The sequence below is a fragment of the Copadichromis virginalis genome, linkage group LG3 (assembly GCF_057382275.1).
Source record: "Copadichromis virginalis isolate Kocher_CV1m ecotype Utaka linkage group LG3, C_Virginalis_male_GT1.1, whole genome shotgun sequence".
Lineage (NCBI taxonomy): Eukaryota > Metazoa > Chordata > Actinopteri > Cichliformes > Cichlidae > Copadichromis > Copadichromis virginalis.
Window position 1 is genome coordinate 7,246,516 of NC_140620.1, and position 21,149 is coordinate 7,267,664.

The window sequence follows — 21,149 nt, forward strand, 5'->3', positions numbered from 1 at the left end:
CAAAAACAGAGATTATCGCTCTCTCGCCATCGCTCTCTCGCATGGACGTGGCAGTCTTGCTGTCTGCTGCGAATCCTCCCCGTACCTCCGTGACCTCGTCTGGTATCTGCTCCCTCCTCTGTAAGAGACAGTGAAGGAAAACACGTCTCTGCCTAGTCTTGAAAATCTAATCTTATCATCCATTGTTCTTCTAGGGCCTCTTCTTCTTGTGGCCTCAGCTAACTGCTAATATTTAAATGGCTAACATTAACATGTGTGCCAGCCAGGTTCACATTTATGATGAACTATGATTAATTAACTGATGTTGAAACTGGAGCTTTACTGACCTCTGAAATTCCTCCTAAAGTGTTGTTCAGTGTTGTGACAGTCAGCTGCTTCAGCTGCTGCTGGGATGGGCTGTGGCAAAGAGAACAGAGAAAATCAAAATCAGAGTTTTTCTCTGAATTAAAAGGAAACAACAATATATTCTACATGGTGAAACTGATGGTTTCTGGTGTTTGGGTCTGTTTTTCTGTATTCATGCAGATAAAGTGTAAACTCAGATGAATTATACCATCAAATGTTAAAGGAAAATATCAGGATGAGTGTCTGTGAGCTGAGAAGGACGTGAAGCGAGCAGTTTATCCCAGAGCTGAAGCTGCTCTGTGTGCAGAGATGAGCTCAGATTCCTGCTGTGATTGATCAACAGTCACAGAAATGTAGACTTGTAGTTATTACTGCAGTATGGTCGCAGCAGATACTGATAAACATGTATTATGAGGATGGATGATCAAGTTTCTCACTCTCTCCTTTAAATCTCAGTTTTTTTCTTCTTCACAGTTTATCTGTTAATTTATTAATGAATAACACTGAAAGAGTTTCTGTTATATTTCCCCTTGAACATCAGCTTATTAGGGCGGCATTAGGAAATAGCCCCCCTCCAAAGAATGAATAAATGAATGATGATAATAATAAAATGATTAAAAAGCAGAGCTCAGAGTGGTAGAATGGTCAAACATGGATCCACGGGTGGTTCAACTGCATTTGGTGACGTGACTAAAGCAAATCTTTCAAATAATCCCACCATCAACAGGATGTTGTCTCCTTTACTACGGTTACTTTACTTGGTCACCGTGTGAGTTTCTTTGAAATGAACCAAATTCTTTTATTTGTTGGTTGTTGCATATTTAACCTCTACAGTCAGGAAAGGAGGAGATGAGGCCTCAACAATGTTGGGTTGTAGCTGTGGTTCAGGTTAGAGTGAGTGTCCATGGAATAAATGTAAGTCAGTGAACTGGAAACATGACTGTGTTCAAACTTTGTTTTCCTTTTTATAATGAGTCTAATCAAAGGTGGACAGAAGTATCTCCACTGTGACTTTTCTGTGTCACCATCAGAGCTTCTGCACAGTGTTGTGAAAGATCCAGAAGCAGAGCTGGACTGCAGACAGCCAGTCAGAGCAGCTGTGTACAAAGTAAGACTGAACATCTGTCTGCTGATGGACTCATTTCTGAAAACTGGACTTCTTGTGTTGTTCAGACATTGAAGAGTTTTCTTTCTCTTTAGTCTCATTGTTTTTCTTTCTTTCAGCAGATGTTGGTCTGCAGGAGGTTTTAGATGAACATAAGATCAGTCTGAGGAGGAGATGTGAACGTGTGACTGAAGGAAGTGATGAAACAGGAAGTAGAACCCTCCTCAACAGGATCTACACTGAGCTCTACATCACAGAGGGACAGAGTGAAGAGGTTCATACCAAACATGAGGTGAGGCAGCTGGAGACAGCTTCCAAGATGGACGCCCTCCATGACGCTCCAATCAGGTGCCAGGACATCTTTAAAGCCTTACCTGACCAACAGAGACCCATCAGAGTGGTTCTGACCAACGGCGTGGCTGGTGTTGGAAAAACCTTCTCAGTGCAGAAGTTCACTCTGGACTGGGCAGAGGGCTTGGAGAACCAACATGTCAGTGTGGTGGTTCTGCTTTCATTCAGGGAGCTGAACCTGATCAGAGATGAGCAGTACAGTCTTCTGGAGCTGCTCCATGTTTTCCATCCAACATTACAGAAGGTCACAGCAGAGAAGCTGGCTGTCTCTCAGCTTTTGTTCATCTTTGACGGCCTGGATGAAAGCAGACTTTCATTGGATTTCACCAACAGGAAGCTGCTGTCTGATGTCACACAGAAGTCATCAGTCAGCCAGCTGCTGACAAACCTCATCCAGGGGAATCTGTTTCCCTCGGCTCTCGTCTGGATAACTTCCCGACCCGCAGCAGCCAATCAGATCCCTCCTACATGTGTTGACAGGCTAACAGAAGTACGAGGCTTCACTGACGCCCAGAAGGAGGAGTACTTCAGGAGGAGATTCAGTGATGAAGAGCTGTCCAGCAGAATCATCTCCCACATGAAGACATCCAGGAGCCTCCACATCATGTGTAGTATCCCAGTCTTCTGCTGGATCACTGCTACAGTTCTGGAGCACATGTTGACTACAGAGCAGAGAGGAGAGCTGCCCAAGACCCTGACTGACATGTACTCACACTTCCTGCTGGTTCAGACAAAGAGGAAGAAGAACAAGTACCATGAGGGACGTGAGATGAGTCCACAGAAGCTGACGGAAGCTGACAGGGAAGTTCTTCTGAAGCTGGGGAGGCTGGCGTTTGAACATCTGGAGAAAGGAAACATCATGTTCTACCAAGAAGACCTGGAGCAGTGTGGTCTGGATGTGACAGAGGCCTCGGTGTACTCAGGAGTTTGTACAGAGATCTTCAAAAGAGAGTGTGTGATCTTCCAGAAACCAGTCTACTGCTTTGTTCATCTGAGCATTCAGGAGTTTCTGGCTGCAGTCTACATGTTCCACTGTCACACCAACAGGAAGACAAAGGTGCTGAAGAACTTTTTGGGAAAAAAATACGAGTCCTCTCTGGATGATTTCCTTAAACGAGCCATGGAGAAATCCCTCCAGAGTAAAAATGGCCACCTGGACCTGTTTGTTCGCTTCCTTCATGGCCTCTGTCTGGATTCCAACCAGAGACTCTTAGTAGGTCTGCTGGGTCAGACAGAGATCAGTCCAGGAACCATCCAGAGAGTCATCAACAACCTGAAGGAGATGAACAGTGATAAAATCTCTCCTGACAGAAGCATCAACATCTTCCACTGTCTGATGGAGATGAACTACCTCTCATTATTTCAGGAGATCCAAGAGTTCCTGAAGTCAGAGAACAGATCAGAGAAGGAACTCTCTGAGATCCAGTGCTCAGCTCTGGCCTTCATGCTGCAGATGTCAGAGGAGGTTCTGGATAAGTTGGACCTGCAGAAGTACAACACATCAGAGCGGGGACGACAGAGACTGATTCCAGCTGTGAGGAACTGCAGAAAGGCTCGGTGAGTCCAGATGTGATCATTAACATCATTGATCAGTGTAGGTTAGTAGTTTAATGTTGAAAATAAAATCAGATTGTAACCACAAAGTGTTTGTGTCCGTACGCTGCAACCTTCCACACCATTCCTTTATTGTACAGACTCAGCAGCAGCTCCATGGATCCCAAATCCAAGAGTGGAGAACAGATTTGAAGTGTGTCACATCCATGCAGTCACAGCTGTTTCCACCATGTTTCCACTGATATTAATCCTGTTCAATGACACGTTTCATATCAGTGAATATGTTCTTTAGGACGTCCACTGACATGTTTAAGTGTCCTGCTGGAAATCACTCAAATCATCCATGAAATCCATGAAAAATCCTTTTAGTGTTTCTAACTTCACCCTCTGTCCTCTCTCTCTCTCCATCCTCCTCACTGCTTCTTTCACTGATAATCACACAAACATCGTATTCAGCTACAAAATAACACAATAATATCATCTGATGATCATTATTATAAGAGCAGGATCCATATTTGATATCAGAGTAACACACTGCTTGGTTATGTGCAGTCATCATCAGTGACTGTGGGTCAAACAGAAGCTCTCTGATTGGTTGCTGACCTTGGTCACCTGTCCACTCTCACCTGTTTGTGTTTGCTCTCTCTTTGCTGTCTCCATCCTCTCTCTCCTTTCTCTCCCTCTCTGTCTTTGTACGTCACTCAGGTCCAATGGAAACAGTGACATTTACAAACCAATTAAAGACAAACTGATCCATGTCAGGTTATAACAATATTCAAAGTGAATACAGGCTGCTGCTGGACACAGACAGGTAACATCATTTTGACTTGCTGTCGCCTGGATCTGGACTCATAAACACTGAAGCCCTGAACAGGAATACAAATCATTTTCTGCCAACTAGCGACACACCAGCAGATAATGGCTCAGAAAGCTAAAATGAGCCAATCATTTCTGTGTTTAGTTCCCCTGAAATCAGATCTGATATCAGCAGCTCTGAGTTCATTCATCATTATTGTCCAGTGATGAGATTTCTGCTCCGTTTGGTAACAGTCAGCAGGTTTTTCCTGCGTGTGGACGTGAACAGTCGTACCTGACAGCAGGTAGCAAACAGAGATCATCTTTCCAGCTGGAACTCTTCACTGAGCTGAACTCATTCAAAATGTTCTGGAGTCAAAACAGGAAACAGTCCAAATGTGTGTCTTCACTCTGACTCTGGATCAGATCTCAGTGACAGACTGTGGACATTATGGAAGCCTAAATGTGACACCATCTTCCTCCTTCATCTGCAGATTAAAGCCAAACAAAGATTCTCATTAAAAGTCTGCAGGTCTGAGAGAGACTCAATCGTTGTGTCATGTCAAACACAGTAAGAGGAGCTGAAGCACAGATGTGAAGAGCAGAGTCATCAGATTATGACCTCACTCTGTTTTGTCTTCATATACATTCAGTCTGTGTTTATAATGCAGATTTTCTGCTTTTATAATAACACATTTTATATTTTCTATCATCACAGACTGACTCAGTGTCGACTCTCAGAGTCTCACTGTGAAGTTGTGGCCTCAGCTCTGAAGTCCAACCCCTCCCATCTGACAGAGCTGGACATGGGTGGAAACTACAACCTGCAGGATTCAGGTGTGAAGCTTCTGTGTGCTGGACTGGAGAGTCCAAACTGTGGACTGGAGACTCTGAGGTGAGTTCACTGACTGCGGCTGTTGTTGTTTTTCTATATTTCAGGTCTTTGATTGATGTTTGAAACTTTCTTTAGTTCCTACATGTTCAGGATGTGTCTGAAGACAAATATGAAGAAGTTTGAGTGCTTTCAGAAATGTTGTCTTTCCAAACGACTGAACAACAGTTTTTCCTTTTGGCTCCAAACAGAAGTGGTGACTGGGAGATGTTTGACAGGACAGTGTTTCAGCCTCCACAGGTTCATGTTGTGCTCCATCAGTCAGTGAAGATGAAGTCAGTGCTGATGAGGCTGTAGAGTGTGTGAGGGATGTGAATGAGGATGATGAAGATCTGATGATAGCAGATAAAAACAGGCTGCAGAGACATTGAGCCATACAGGGCACACAGTGTGTGTACAGAACAGCTGAAATCATTATGGAGGCCTCACTGGGATATGGAAGCATCACAGTACAGCTTCAGTGAAGCATTAAAGTCTCTGATATGAGATGAGAAATGAAGCAGCCAGAGCTTTTTCATGAGTGGAAATCCACTGTGACTGTGAGCTGCTGCTACAGCCTCCAGATTAGCCAGCAGCTCATCCTGCTCAACATTTTCTCACCAACTTTAATGGAAGTGTGATGTTTTCAGCTGGAGTGATGGTCAGGGTGGCCTCCCTCTCCTCTTCTTCTCCTCTTCCTCTTTCATTTGTAAAGCCACTTCTGCTGCTTTCATTCATTTGGAAGTCCTGTAGCTGAGTTTGGGAGAGACTAACAGCCTCGGCAGCAGAGGGGAGAAAGGCTGTAACACCACCACTTTACTCTGTTCTACCTGTCACATCATTTTATCAGGAAACAAATATGCTCATGTTTTTACTATGTTTGTCTTGAAGATGTAAGAAGATCACATGGTGCTTTTTATTATTGTGTTGGTTTGTTTCCTGTCTCTTGGATGGAGCCCAGCTGTGCGTGGCCCCTGGGCCTGTGGTCAGACTGTGTGCTGGATAATCCGGCCCAGGATGAGGCCAAACTGACATGGGATGAAATGTCTGTCACATAATTGAGCTTAGTGTAGTTTCATTTCTGCACAATTTAAAAACAACCAAAACTTTGTTCTGTCTTTTCTATGTTATACTGTAGACTTTCTTTGATACTGTGTCCAAAAGGAGCAGCTTTTACTTTGAAGGGGAGCCGTCTCTGTTTCCTCTTCAGGTTGGATGATGGAAGCAAATGAGTGTGTGATGTTCTTTCAGTGTTGCACTTTGTAGACGGTCCCTGAGCACTGGTCTCACAGCCAGCTGCACATAGAGACCAGTGTCGTTAGTCCAGGTCAGAAGATGACTTGTTGCAATGAAAATGAGCTTGTAGTTTGTCTGCTTTAATAATGTGACTGGAAAAAGGTGTTGGACTTCAAATATGTCCATTTCTTTCACACTTCACCTTTAAAAGTGAAGCCTTGTGGTTCCTGGAAGGAAAAAAACGACTTTTTCAAGTCTTTGTCCTGTTTTTATGATAAATGTACGACTTTAATGTGAAACATTCAGAGTTTTTTCTCTTGTTGTGTTTGTTTGAAGCTGCTTCCTGTTGGCTTCAGCTGTTTGGAGTTTCCATTTTCTAAACTTCTACATTCTGAACCTTCTTCAGCTCTGAACAGATGATGAAACACTGAATGATTTCAAGCTCACACTTTGTCTAATAAACTTACATCTTTCATTCTTTATACAGATTGCGTGTCTGTGGTTTGTCAGAGATCAGCTGTGATTATCTGGCAGCAGCACTGAAGTCCAACCCCTCCCTTCTGAGAGAGCTGGACCTGAGCTACAACAAAAAGCTGCAGGATTCAGGAGTGAAGCATCTGTGTGGTTTCCTGGAGAGTCCAGGATGTGGACTTGAAACTCTGGGGTCAGTCAGCATGTTTTAGTTGTGCTGAGATGAATATGATGTGAAAGTTGTGCTGACACTAAACTGCAGACATCAGGCTGATATTATACTGATCCACACTGAGGATCTTCATGGTAAAGTCTGTTTTCTTTTTCTCTGGTTTAGTCCATTGACTGCAGCAGAACAATGTTCACATTTCAAACAGTGAGACTCAACGTATGGCCCGCGGCCCACACGCGGCCTGCCCACCTTTCCTGATTCAGAGAGAGGGGACCCTGATTAACTGTGTAGTGTTCTTCCTCACAGTTCTAAGTATCAGACACAACAATGAATAATCCACAGCTGACTGTCTTTAGCAGGTCAAAGGTCACGGCACACAGCAGACAGTGGGAAATATTATAATTCTGATCATTTATCAGACCCAGTGTTGGGACTAACGCGTTATTAAGTAACGCTTGATCAGCTGTTGTTAGAATTTATTTAATATTAATTTCTAGTATCAGCTGATGTTTGCTGGAGCCACAGCTGCAAAAAAGCTGCTGGTCATGATGTCGGTTTGTATATCTGGTGAGAGGGAAACATGAAGATGAAACCAGGAGATGTCCTTACTCAATCATCAGAGCTGAACAGGTGATGGAGAAACAGGTTTACCTTTTAGGTGACATGAATGAGTTGAAGGGAAGTTATGAACTGTTTCTGAGAGACAAATAACACCAGGATCCTTTTTTAGGTAGCTGACAGCTGGTAACTGTGCAGGTGCGGATCTAGCAATGTTTTGCCAGGGGGGCCAGGTAGGGCATTAACAGGGAAAGGGGGGCACAAAGAAATACTTTTCTATCTTATTCTCATTTAAAATGTCTAGCTTTTAAAAAATAATTATCTGAATCTTACAACAAACGATTGATAGATTGATGCATATATACCATCAAAACAGTGTACATCACTGTCACAACAGCGTTTGTTTTCATTCAAAGGCTTTATAATTTTTCCTATAATGGTGGGCCGGTCTCTAGTCAAAATGTCCGGGCCAATTTTCTGTCCCAGTCCAGCCATGTATGCAGCTCATCTGCAGTCTGGTGTTACCAACATCTTCCTATTCAGAAGGCAGAATTTCTGAGTACAATCGAAAGCACCACGACTGCAGTTTTTGTGTTGGATGTAAAAGGCGCACATGACGCTGTGATGTAGGCTAGAATCATGGCAGCAGTCAATGACGGTCCAGGCGTGGGATTTCTCTCGTGGAAAAATGCACATTATCTTTTCCTTTCTATTGGTACGTGGCACAGTGCACTTGTGGCAAGTAAGCAAGCAAGAAGACTGGCAAAGTTATGGAAGCAACACATTAACAAGAGAATTCTGAGTAAAACCAAAGTTACTTTCCCTAGTAACTAGTTACTTTGAAAGTAACGAGTAACTTGAAGTAACTGAGTTACTTTTGAGAGAAGTAACTAGTAATGTAACTAAGTTACTATTTTAAAGTAACTTACCCAACACTGATCAGCACATATCCATATGTATAAAAACAAAGCTGACACTGTGAGACTTGATCAGAGGTGTGATCATCACAGCAGAGGCCTTTGTGTCAAAGTCACTGAGGATCAAACAGAAACACATGAAGCAGATTTTCCTGTTCTGGCTTTTTATAGCAGATAACCTTCAAAATCTTCTGCAGTCCATCAAAAACTGAAGCAAACCATGAATCAGCATGTGAACATGAGCTGATGCTGCTGAAGGGAAGCAAAGTTACAGAGGTTTGATTACAGACACAGCTGAGAGTTTGTAATCTGGCATCATTTTAAAAGGTTTAAATTTCTTCAGTATTGAACAGCAGAAATGAGGCTTTGTTTTGGGAGGCCGACAGCAGTGAACACAACAGCAGACTGGTGCGTAATAAGCAGTGAATAATGCAGGAAACAGATTTTTGAAGGTAAACTGTTCTTGAAGTACACTGAGAGAGAGAGAGCTGTGCAGGAAGTAAACGTCAAAGTCAGAGAGAATTCATGACGATGTTCATCAAACGTAAAGCGTAGTTTGGATCTTCTTCTGCTGCTGGTTCAGTCCGTTTTGGTTGGAGACAGATGAAACCTGCAGCTTCAGGATCTGTGAGCTGTCCACTTTCAGCCCCGACGGCGTGTCCGTGTCCGTGCCGTCGAGTGAACGATCCAAGCTCTGTGTTTCCATCTTTGTGTGTTTAGCTGCTTTCATTTACTGTTTTATCTGGTTGCTTGTTGTTGAAATACTTTTGGGAGCTTTAACCTGAGATTCTGGCAAAATACATTTATATTAAAAATCGATTCAGGATTGAATGAATCAACATCGCTTTATTCAAATTAAAACCATTTAAATAGGAAAATCCATTGTTTTACACCCGCCTCTAATGCTGGGTAATGTCAGCTGGTCCATGTGCAGCTGGCTGTGAGGCTCAGGGAGCGTCTACAAAGTGCAACACTGAAAGAACATCATCCATAAATATTGAGTAATAACTGGACTCTCATACAGCGAGACTCAAATGCCTTTAAACATCAGCTTATCCTGCTGATCCAAGTCCAACACTGAGTTTGTAAAACCATGTTTGTCAATCATTTTGTTTGGTTTCTGAGGAAAAGGATTCAATAACTTGCTGCTAATACACAACATTTCATCATATTTCCTCATAACCCTCTTTTGTCTGACCATTATGATCCCATTTGAATTTGCAATAAAGGATCCACAGAGTTTGGTGACAATAATGACAGTAGATGTTTGTGTGAAAGTGCTGGAAGAAAATGAGTGTGTGATGTTCTTTCAGTGTTGCACTTTGTAGACGCTCCCTGAGCACTGGTCTCACATCCAGCTGCACATAGAGACCAGTGTTGTTAGTCCAGGTCAGAAGATGACTTGTTGGAATGAAAATGAGCTTGTAGTTTGTCTGCTTTAATAATGTGACTGGAAAAAGGTGTTGGACTTCAAATATGTCCATTTCTTTCACACTTCACCTTTAAAAGTGAAGCCTTGTGGTTCCTGGAAGGAAAAACACGACTTTTTCAAGTCTTTGTCCTGTTTTTATGATAAATGTACGACTTTAATGTGAAACATTCAGAGTTTTTTCTCTTGTTGTGTTTGTTTGAAGCTGCTTCCTGTTGGCTTCAGCTGTTTGGAGTTTCCATTTTCTAAACTTCTACATTCTGAACCTTCTTCAGCTCTGAACAGATGATGAAACACTGAATGATTTCAAGCTCTCACTTTGTCTAATAAACTTACATCTTTCACTCTTTATACAGATTGGAGAGCTGTGGTTTGTCAGAGATCAGCTGTGATTATCTGGCAGCAGCACTGAAGTCCAACCCCTCCCATCTGAGACAGCTGGACCTGAGTAACAACAAAAAGCTGCAGGATTCAGGAGTGAAGCATCTGTGTGGTTTCCTGGAGAGTCCAGGATGTGGACTTGAAACTCTGGGGTCAGTCAGCATGTTTTAGTTGTGTTGAGATGAATATGATGTGAAAGTTGTGCTGACACTAAACTGCAGACATCAGGCTGATATTATACTGATCCACACTGAGGATCTTCATGGTAAAGTCTGTTTTCTTCTTCTCTGGTTTAGTCCATTGACTGCAGCAGAACAATGTTCACATTTCAAACAGTGAGACTCAACGTATGGCCCGCGGCCCACACGCGGCCTGCCCACCTTTCCTGATTCAGAGAGAGGGGACCCTGATTAACTGTGTAGTGTTCTTCCTCACAGTTCTAAGTATCAGACACAACAATGAATAATCCACAGCTGACTGTCTTTAGCAGGTCAAAGGTCACGGCACACAGCAGACAGTGGGAAATATTATAATTCTGATCATTTATCAGCACATATCCATATGTATAAAAACAAAGCTGACACTGTGAGACTTGATCAGAGGTGTGATCATCACAGCAGAGTTCTTTGTGTCAAAGTCACTGAGGATCAAACAGAAACACATGAAGCAGATTTTCCTGTTCTGGCTTTTTATAGCAGATAACCTTCAAAATCTTCTGCAGTCCATCAAAAACTGAAGCAAACCATGAATCAACATGTGAACATGAGCTGATGCTGCTGAAGTGAAGCAAAGTTACAGAGGTTTGATTACAGACACAGCTGAGAGTTTGTAATCTGTCATCATTTTAAAAGGTTTAAATTTCTTCAGTATTGAACAGCAAAAATGAGGCTTTGTTTTGGGAGGCCGACAGCAGTGAACACAACAGCAGACTGGTGCGTAATAAGCAGTGAATAATGCAGGAAACAGATTTTTGAAGGTAAACTGTTCTTGAAGTACACTGAGAGAGAGAGAGCTGTGCAGGAAGTAAACGTCAAAGTCAGAGAGAATTCATGACGATGTTCATCAAACGTAAAGCGTAGTTTGGATCTTCTTCTGCTGCTGGTTCAGTCAGTTTTGGTTGGAGACAGATGAAACCTGCAGCTTCAGGATCTGTGAGCTGTCCACTTTCAGCCCCGACGGCGTGTCCGTGTATGTGCCGTCGAGTGAACGATCCAAGCTCTGTGTTTCCATCTTTGTGTGTTTAGCTGCTCTCATTTACTGTTTTATCTGTTTGCTTGTTGTTGAAATACTTTTGGGAGCTTTAACCTGAGATTCTGGCAAAATACATTTATATTAAAAATCGATTCAGGATTGAATGAATCAACATCGTTTTATTCAAATTAAAACCATTTAAATAGGAAAATCCATTTTTTTACACCCGCCTCTAATGCTGGGTAATGTCAGCTGGTCTATGTGCAGCTGGCTGTGAGGCTCAGGGAGCGTCTACAAAGTGCAACACTGAAAGAACATCATCCATAAATATTGAGTAATAACTGGACTCTCATACAGCGAGACTCAAATGCCTTTAAACATCAGCTTATCCTGCTGATCCAAGTCCAACACTGAGTTTGTAAAACCATGTTTGTCAATCATTTTGTTTGGTTTCTGAGGAAAAGGATTCAATAAGTTGCTGCTAATACACAACATTTCATCATATTTCCTCATAACCCTCTTTTGTCTGACCATTTGATCCCATTTGAATTTGCAATATAGGATCCACAGAGTTTGGTGATAATAATGACAGTACACAGCAAATTCAACAGTGTTAAATGTTTTGTTGTTAATAGTCTTCTTGCAAAAGTAGAGTTAATTTTACTCTAAGTAGAGTCACATTCCTGTAATGTAACTCTGAGGTGTAAAATGATAGTAGTTAAAATCGAGTGTTAAAAATTAGTGTTTCTATGTCAAATCTGGAGGTGTTACAATGGAAACATTAACTCTTGACCTCTTAACTCCTAACTCCTACAGGGGCTATGACACCAACAGAGTAAATTCACAGACTCCGCCCCCAGCACGGCTCAGATCGAAGCTGAAGTAAAGCCGTTTCAGAACATTTTTCTCTACATATTTGAGTTGTTTGCCATGCTTGGTAAGTCATTTTTTCAAAGACTGTTTCAATTATTATTATTAGCTTTTACTTCTGTGGCTCTTTGGAGTTGAGACAAAGCTGTGTGAAAGGCATTAGCCATGTTGCTCGCTGATAGCATAATATTCTGTTTTAGCTAGCTGAAAGGTATTGTTTGCCCATAAAAAAAACGAGTAAACAGCAGTAGCAGGCGTCCTGACTGGGTTCTACGTTAGCATTTAGATCCCTCCAGAGTTTTGTGCACACGGTTTAGGTAAAAATGAAAAAGGTTGAGGTTTTACATTTAGTTCAGTATTACCTGTTGCCTGTGTCCTTGTCTTTTGGGAAAATACTTTACACAAGTAATGGCTCAAAGAGGATTCCTTTTTTTTACTGTGTTGCAATTGTTTACTGGATTATTTGTGCCATTAATTAGTGTCAACTAATTTTTATTCAATCTCCACATAGGATATGCTTGTGAAGATGGAATATGGGGGAGACCAGAAGTGCGTTGAGGTTCCACAAAGTGATGAATGAAGGACATGCATATTGTATTGAAGAAATAAGTGTTGAGAATGCTGTTATTTGCATTTACCAGCTCACCTATGTCAGACCTTTTGATAAACACAATTCTAATGAAAGTGAGAACATGTATACTGTTACATCTTTCAGAAAATGTTTTGAAATTGTGGTGCACAGTTCAGAATAAATGTTTTTCAAAAACCATTGCGTCTTTTTAGTAAATGTTTATTTCCAAAAGAAATTTCTAGAAGTTCAGAACAGTAAAATTCCCGCTTTTTAGAATGAATTAGAAGATAACTCTTACGTAGTTAAACTAAAATACTCTTTGAGAGTTAATATATAAACTCTTAACACCTAGTTAGCATTAGTAAGTGTTAAATTATCAACTCCAGACAGATTTGGTGTTTAACACTAAATCAGAGTTAACGTACAAATTCTCCAAAAAGAGTTAAATTAACACTCTCTGGTGTGGACCCATATAGACACTTTAATAGTGTTGAAATCAAATCCGACAGTGTTAATTTGGACATGCTGGATTTGCTGTGTAGATGTTTGTGTGAAAGTGCTGGAAGCAAATGAGCGTGTGATGTTCTTTCATTGTTGCACTTTGTAGACGCTCCCTGAGCACTGGTCTCACAGCAAGCTGCACATAGAGACCAGTGTTGTTAGTCCAGGTCAGAAGATGACTTTTTGGAATGAAAATGAGCTTGTAGTTTGTCTGCTTTAATAATGTGACTGGAAAAAGGTGTTGGACTTCAAATATGTCCATTTCTTTCGCACTTCACCTTTAAAAGTGAAGCCTTGTGGTTCCTGGAAGGAAAAACACGACTTTTTCAAGTCTTTGTCCTGTTTTTATGATAAATGTACGACTTTAATGTGAAACATTCAGAGTTTTTTCTCTTGTTGTGTTTGTTTGAAGCTGCTTCCTGTTGGCTTCAGCTGTTTGGAGTTTCCATTTTCTAAACTTCTACATTCTGAACCTTCTTCAGCTCTGAACAGATGATGAAACACTGAATGATTTCAAGCTCACACTTTGTCTAATAAACTTACATCTTTCATTCTTTATACAGATTGATGGACTGTGGTTTGTCAGAGATCAGCTGTGATTATCTGGCAGCAGCACTGAAGTCCAACCCCTCCCATCTGAGACAGCTGGACCTGAGTAATGACTCCTGGTCTTCAACTAACAAAAACAACCTGCAAAATTCAGGAGTGAAGCATCTGTGTGGTTTCCTGGAGAGTCCAGGATGTGGACTTGAAACTCTGAGGTCAGTCAGCATGTTTTAGTTGTGCTGAGATGAATATGATGTGAAAGTTGTGCTGACACTAAACTGCAGACATCAGGCTGATATTATACTGATCCACACTGAGGATCTTCATGGTAAAGTCTGTTTTCTTCTTCTCTGGTTTAGTCCATTGACTGCAGCAGAACAATGTTCACATTTCAAACAGTGAGACTCAACGTATGGCCCGCGGCCCACACGCGGCCTGCCCACCTTTCCTGATTCAGAGAGAGGGGACCCTGATTAACTGTGTAGTGTTCTTCCTCACAGTTCTAAGTATCAGACACAACAATGAATAATCCACAGCTCACTGTCTTTAGCAGGTCAAAGGTCACGGCACACAGCAGACAGTGGGAAATATTATAATTCTGATCATTTATCAGCACATATCCATATGTATAAAAACAAAGCTGACACAGTGAGACTTGATCAGAGGTGTGATCATCACAGCAGAGGCCTTTGTGTCAAAGTCACTGAGGATCAAACAGAAACACATGAAGCAGATTTTCCTGTTCTGGCTTTTTATAGCAGATAACCTTCAAAATATTCTGCATTCCATCAAAAACTGAAGCAAACCATGAATCAACATGTGAACATGAGCTGATGCTGCTGAAGGGAAGCAAAGTTACAGAGGTTTGATTACAGACACAGCTGAGAGTTTGTAATCTGTCATCATTTTAAAAGGTTTAAATTTCTTCAGTATTGAACAGCAGAAATGAGGCTTTGTTTTGGGAGGCCGACAGCAGTGAACACAACAGCAGACTGGTGCGTAATAAGCAGTGAATAATGCAGGAAACAGATTTTTGAAGGTAAACTGTTCTTGAAGTACACTGAGAGAGAGAGAGCTGTGCAGGAAGTAAACGTCAAAGTCAGAGAGAATTCATGACGATGTTCATCAAACGTAAAGCGTAGTTTGGATCTTCTTCTGCTGCTGGTTCAGTCAGTTTTGGTTGGAGACAGATGAAACCTGCAGCTTCAGGATCTGTGAGCTGTCCACTTTCAGCCCCGACGGCGTGTCCGTGTACGTGCTGTCGAGTGAACGATCCACGCTCTGTGTTTCCATCTTTGTGTGTTTAGCTGCTCTCATTTACTGTTTTATCTGGTTGCTTGTTGTTGAAATACTTTTGGGAGCTTTAACCTGAGATTCTGGCAAAATACATTTATATTAAAAATCGATTCAGGATTGAATGAATCAACATCGCTTTATTCAAATTAAAACCATTTAAATAGGAAAATCCATTTTTTTACACCCGCCTCTAATGCTGGGTAATGTCAGCTGGTCCATGTGCAGCTGGCTGTGAGGCTCAGGGAGCGTCTACAAAGTGCAACACTGAAAGAACATCATCCATAAATATTGAGTAATAACTGGACTCTCATACAGCGAGACTCAAATGCCTTTAAACATCAGCTTATCCTGCTGATCCAAGTCCAACACTGAGTTTGTAAAACCATGTTTGTCAATCATTTTGTTTGGTTTCTGAGGAAAAGGATTCAATAACTTGCTGCTAATACACAACATTTCATCATATTTCCTCATAACCCTCTTTTGTCTGACCATTATGATCCCATTTGAATTTGCAATAAAGGATCCACAGAGTTTGGTGACAATAATGACAGTAGATGTTTGTGTGAAAGTGCTGGAAGCAAATGAGTGTGTGATGTTCTTTCAGTGTTGCACTTTGTAGACGCTCCCTGAGCACTGGTCTCACAGCCAGCTGCACATAGAGACCAGTGTTGTTAGTCCAGGTCAGAAGATGACTTGTTGGAATGAAAATGAGCTTGTAGTTTGTCTGCTTTAATAATGTGACTGGAAAAAGGTGTTGGACTTCAAATATGTCCATTTCTTTCACACTTCACCTTTAAAAGTGAAGCCTTGTGGTTCCTGGAAGGAAAAACACGACTTTTTCAAGTCTTTGTCCTGTTTTTATGATAAATGTACGACTTTAATGTGAAACATTCAGAGTTTTTTCTCTTGTTGTGTTTGTTTGAAGCTGCTTCCTGTTGGCTTCAGCTGTTTGGAGTTTCCATTTTCTAAACTTCTACATTCTGAACCTTCTTCAGCTCTGAACAGATGATGAAAGACTGAATGATTTCAAGCTCACACTTTGTCTAATAAACTTACATCTTTCATTCTTTATACAGATTGGAGAGCTGTGGTTTGTCAGAGATCAGCTGTGATTATCTGGCAGCAGCACTGAAGTCCAACCCCTCCCATCTGAGACAGCTGGACCTGAGCTCCAACAACAAGCTGCAGGATTCAGGAGTGAAGCATCTGTGTGGTTTCCTGGAGAGTCCAGGATGTGGACTTGAAACTCTGGGGTCAGTCAGCATGTTTAGTTGTGCTGAGATGAATATGATGTGAAAGTTGTGCTGACACTAAACTGCAGACATCAGGCTGATATTATACTGATCCACACTGAGGATCTTCATGGTAAAGTCTGTTTTCTTCTTCTCTGGTTTAGTCCATTGACTGCAGCAGAACAATGTTCACATTTAAAACAGTGAGACTCAACGTATGGCCCGCGGCCCACACGCTGCCTGCCCACCTTTCCTGATTCAGAGAGAGGGGACCCTGATTAACTGTGTAGTGTTCTTCCTCACAGTTCTAAGTATCAGACACAACAATGAATAATCCACAGCTGACTGTCTTTAGCAGGTCAAAGGTCACGGCACACAGCAGACAGTGGGAAATATTATAATTCTGATCATTTATCAGCACATATCCATATGTATAAAAACAAAGCTGACACTGTGAGACTTGATCAGAGGTGTGATCATCACAGCAGAGGCCTTTGTGTCAAAGTCACTTAGGATCAAACAGAAACACATCAATCAATCAATCAATCAATCAATCTTTATTTATAAAGCACTTTTCATACAAAAAAATGTAGCACAAAGTGCTTTACATAGTTAAAAGCAGCCCACCCCACCCTCCAACTCACTCCCCACACTCTTATTAACATAAATGATGTGAATACACACATATCCCCCCCCCCCCCCCCCCCCCCCCACACACACACACACACACACACACATACACACACGCGCACACTTAAAGAGTAAAAATTGGGCTGGGCTCGCATGAGCCAAGTGAGGAAACACTATAACAGGGAGCCGTCTGCACCGGGAGCCGGTCACAGACCGCAGCCTCCAGGCTGGGCACACAGCAGGAGGGAGGCCAAGGAGCCCCCCAGCCAGGCTGAGAGGACCCCCAGAGACCCAGCAGCCACGGTCAATCACAGCCCCGGTGCAGAGAGCGCCCTCCGAGGAAACACTGGAGATATGACACAATAGGATATATACAGGATAAAATAAATAAGAACAGGATACAATATAAATATAAATATAAATAGAGTAATAAGATTAAAAAATGAATAAGAATAAAATCAATAAATATTAGGTAAAGCCTAAATTAATAATAGAATAACAGGATAGAATAAATAAGCATAAAATAAATAAACGCTAAGTAAAAGCTAAATTAAAAAGGTGGGTCTTGAGCCTGTTCTTAAAAACATGTACGTTCTCTGCGGCCCTGAGCTCCTCCGGCAGGCTGTTCCACAGGCGAGGACCATACCACTGAAAAGCTGCCTCTCCGTGAGTACGTGTCCTGACTTTAGGGACAATCAAAAGGCCAGTACCAGAGGACCTCAGGGTCCGCGAGGGTTCGTATGGTAAAAGCAGATCTGAGAGATAAGAAGGCCCAAGACCATTAAGACATTTAAAAACCAATAAAAGAACTTTAAAATCGATCCTGAAACACACGGGGAGCCAGTGCAGCGATTCTAAAACCGGTGTAATGCGGGCCCGCCCTCTGGTCTTCGTCAGCACACGAGCTGCCGAGTTTTGCAAAAGTTGTAAAGTTGAAATATTCTTCTTAGGAAGACCAGAGAGCAGGGCATTACAGTAATCAATGCGACTGGTAATAAAAGCATGCATCAGCATCTCCGTGTTGGCCCGAGAGAGAATAGGGCGGACTCTGGCTATATTTTTTAGATGATAAAATCCAATTTTGGTTACATGTTTAACATGTGGGATAAAACCAAGCTCAGAGTCAAAAATAACACCCAGGTTTTTCACTTGTAGCGAAGGACATAGTGAAAATGCCTCTAATTTAGACAAGAGTTTCTCTCTCTGAGCCTCAGGACCGACGATTAAAACTTCAGTCTTGTCCTGGTTAAGCTGTAAAAAGTTTTCTGCCATCCAAGATCGTATATCTAAGATACAGTTAAAAAGGGCATCCATTGGTCTGGTGTCATCAGGAGACACGGAGATGTACAGCTGCGTGTCATCAGCGTAACTGTGGAAGTTCACTCCATGCCTCCTGATGACACTGCCGAGAGGGAGCATATACAAATTAAAAAGTACAGGGCCTAGAACCGACCCTTGAGGCACACCACATGTCATTTTATGGATCTTAGAGGAGCATGTATCCATACTCACCATAAAAGATCTGTCAGAGAGATAGGAAGTGAACCAGTTATGTACAGCACCAGAGAGGCCCACCATGTGTTTCAGTCTGTTTAAAAGAACAGCGTGGTCTACTGTATCAGAGGCTGCACTTAGATCCAGTAGCACCAGGACTGAGAGCTTTTGGGAGTCCCAGTTACATCTAAGATCATTTAAAACCTTTAGGAGAGCCGTCTCTGTGTTGTGGTTCACCCTAAATCCAGACTGGAATATCTCCAGGATCTGTCTATCATTGAGAAAATCAGTAATCTGAGTAAAAACAAGTTTTTCTAAGATTTTACTTAAAAATGGTAAGTTGGATACAGGTCTGTAGTTATTAAAATCATTACAATCCAAATTGCTCTTCTTCAGAAGGGGCCTCACCACCGCCGTTTTAAAGGCAGCAGGGAAGACACCCAACTGAAGAGAGCAATTCATCATGTATAAAAGCTCAGCCTCAAAAAATCCATAAAGTGTTTTAAAGAGTGAAGAAGGGATTGGATCTAAAAGACATGTGGTGGGTCTCACTGTGGAGAAAACTTTTTGAAGGTTCTCAGCATTAACCAGGACAAAGCTGTCCAGTGTCTCCTCAGGTACAATCGAGCCCTCAGATGTGTTTACAAACATATCGCAATTAGGTAAAATATCAGATCTGATGGCGCTGATCTTTCCCCTGAAGTGGTCTGCAAAGTGCTCACAGAGTGAGTCTGTGGGGGTTCTTTGGGAGCTTTTAAAATCAGGGTTAAATAAATGATCTATAGTGGAAAAGAGGACCTTGGGATTATTTTTGTTAATACTGATTATTTTGGCGAAGTATGAATTTCTTGACTTCCTTGATGTATTATTGTACATTTTAAGTTGCTCGCAAAATATTTGATGGTTGATATTATTTTTATTTTTCCTCCATCTCCTTTCTGCTGCCCTGCAATTCCTTTTGAGTTTTTTGACTTCTTCGTTTCTCCAGGGTGATGCATGTTTTACGTTAATCTTTTTGGTGGTGAGTGGAGCAACGGAGTCAAGGCTTTTCTTCAGTTTGCTGTTGAAATGATTAAAAATCAAATCGCAGGGTGCAGGTAAAATCACAGGGGGGCATTCGTCTAAAACCCTGGTAAAATTTGCAGCCACTTCAGAGGTTAGATAGCGCCTCCTCACAGTTCGCACCGAGGTCTCCCGCTGAATAAAACCGGTGATGTTAAAAAACACACAGTAGTGGTCAGAGACAGCCAAGTCAACAACAGAGGACACGCTGGTGGACAGCCCATGGGTGATGACCAGGTCCAGAGTGTGTCCTCTGTTGTGAGTCGGCTGCGTGACGTGCTGGGTAAAATTCAAACAGTGAAGAATGTTTAAGAATTCTTTTGCTGCAGGATCAGAAGGATTATCTATGTGCAGGTTAAAATCACCGGTTAAAATTATCATATTATAGTTTGAATGTATGTTTGTTAAAAATTCTGAGAATTCCTTGATAAAAGCAGCGCTGTCTTTAGGTGGTCTATAAATTGTGACAGATAAAACTGGAGGGCTGCTGAAAACAATAGCATGGAATTCAAAAGTGGTAAAATGATCAAATAAAATTTGTTTGGAGGTGACTGTGTTGTTGGTTAAAGATGCAGTCCCACCACCTCTCTTACCACTTCTAATAGAAAAAGAGAAATTAAAATTTGGTGGGGAGGCCTCAGTGAGAACAACTGGTGCATCCGAGCCCAGCCATGTTTCAGTTAAAAATAAACAGTCAAGTTTATTATCTAAAATTAAATCATTAATAATAAAAGACTTGTTCGACAGAGAGCGGACATTTAAAAGTGTCATACTGATTGAGACTGGTGGATTTTTGACAATAGAGTTGAATGGATGTTGATATTTTTGAAGAGGCCGGAGGTTATTAATGTTTTTGGAGTTACTGGATTTATGATAATTCTGTTGCTCTCTGTTTGTGATTATGACGGGTATTGTGTTGACTGTGGGAGAGAGAGGTCCGAGTCCAGAGTATTGTGTATTACTGTTAAAAGTGGAACAAATATAGGAGCTGGGACCAAGGGGACATCAGTCAGTGGCAGACAGATCAGCAGGTAATGTCGGTTTGGGGTAGTGACAGGGCGGTGTGCGGGAGTGCTGTACGCCAAATGCCAAATTGGCGGACAGCAAACGGCGTCCCCAGGCGTTGAGGTGGAGCCCATCTGCCCCAAAAAGATGCCTCCTCTCCCAGAAAGCATCAAAATTGTTAATAAAACCCACGCCGTGTCCACTATGATGACAACGGTGGCTCCCGGGAACGACAGCGTGATCCCCCCTCATCCGCACGTTCCTGACGATGGAATCCCCGAGGACCAGCGTGGAGAGAGGAGGTGCCACCGGGGGCTGTTGGCCATCTGAGACGCCCGCGCCGCGACACCGGGGGTGTTCAGATGGAGATGCGCCAGCCGGACTGCGTGAGTGACTCCCAGGTAGCCGCGCCGTGGGTCCTCTTCTCCGAGGAGCCGGGGTAAAGCACAGCTCTCCGCGGTGAGTTTGCACCACAGCGTCGGGTTGCCCGCCGCGGCTCCGGGGGCGTAGTGGTGGAGATGGCGCAGACCTCAGCGACACAGCGGGATGGCGAGGGCTAGCGGTCA

The 21,149-nt window shown here is 42.3% G+C and overlaps 1 protein-coding gene across 1 annotated transcript in view; it reads left to right on the forward strand.

Moving 5' to 3' along the window:
- Positions 1-1,362: 1,362 nt before the first annotated feature.
- LOC146712518 (NACHT, LRR and PYD domains-containing protein 12-like) overlaps positions 1,363-21,149 on the forward strand; it is a gene marked incomplete at its 5' end in the record, with an annotated part of 129,070 nt that continues 109,283 nt past the window's right edge. The window contains 7 exons of the mRNA XM_085436617.1: positions 1,363-1,453; positions 1,570-3,358; positions 4,869-5,045; positions 6,745-6,921; positions 10,161-10,337; positions 13,882-14,079; positions 16,237-16,413. Coding sequence (XP_085292743.1) covers positions 1,363-1,453; positions 1,570-3,358; positions 4,869-5,045; positions 6,745-6,921; positions 10,161-10,337; positions 13,882-14,079; positions 16,237-16,413 — 2,786 coding nt within the window. The remainder of the gene's footprint in view (positions 1,454-1,569; positions 3,359-4,868; positions 5,046-6,744; positions 6,922-10,160; positions 10,338-13,881; positions 14,080-16,236; positions 16,414-21,149) is intronic.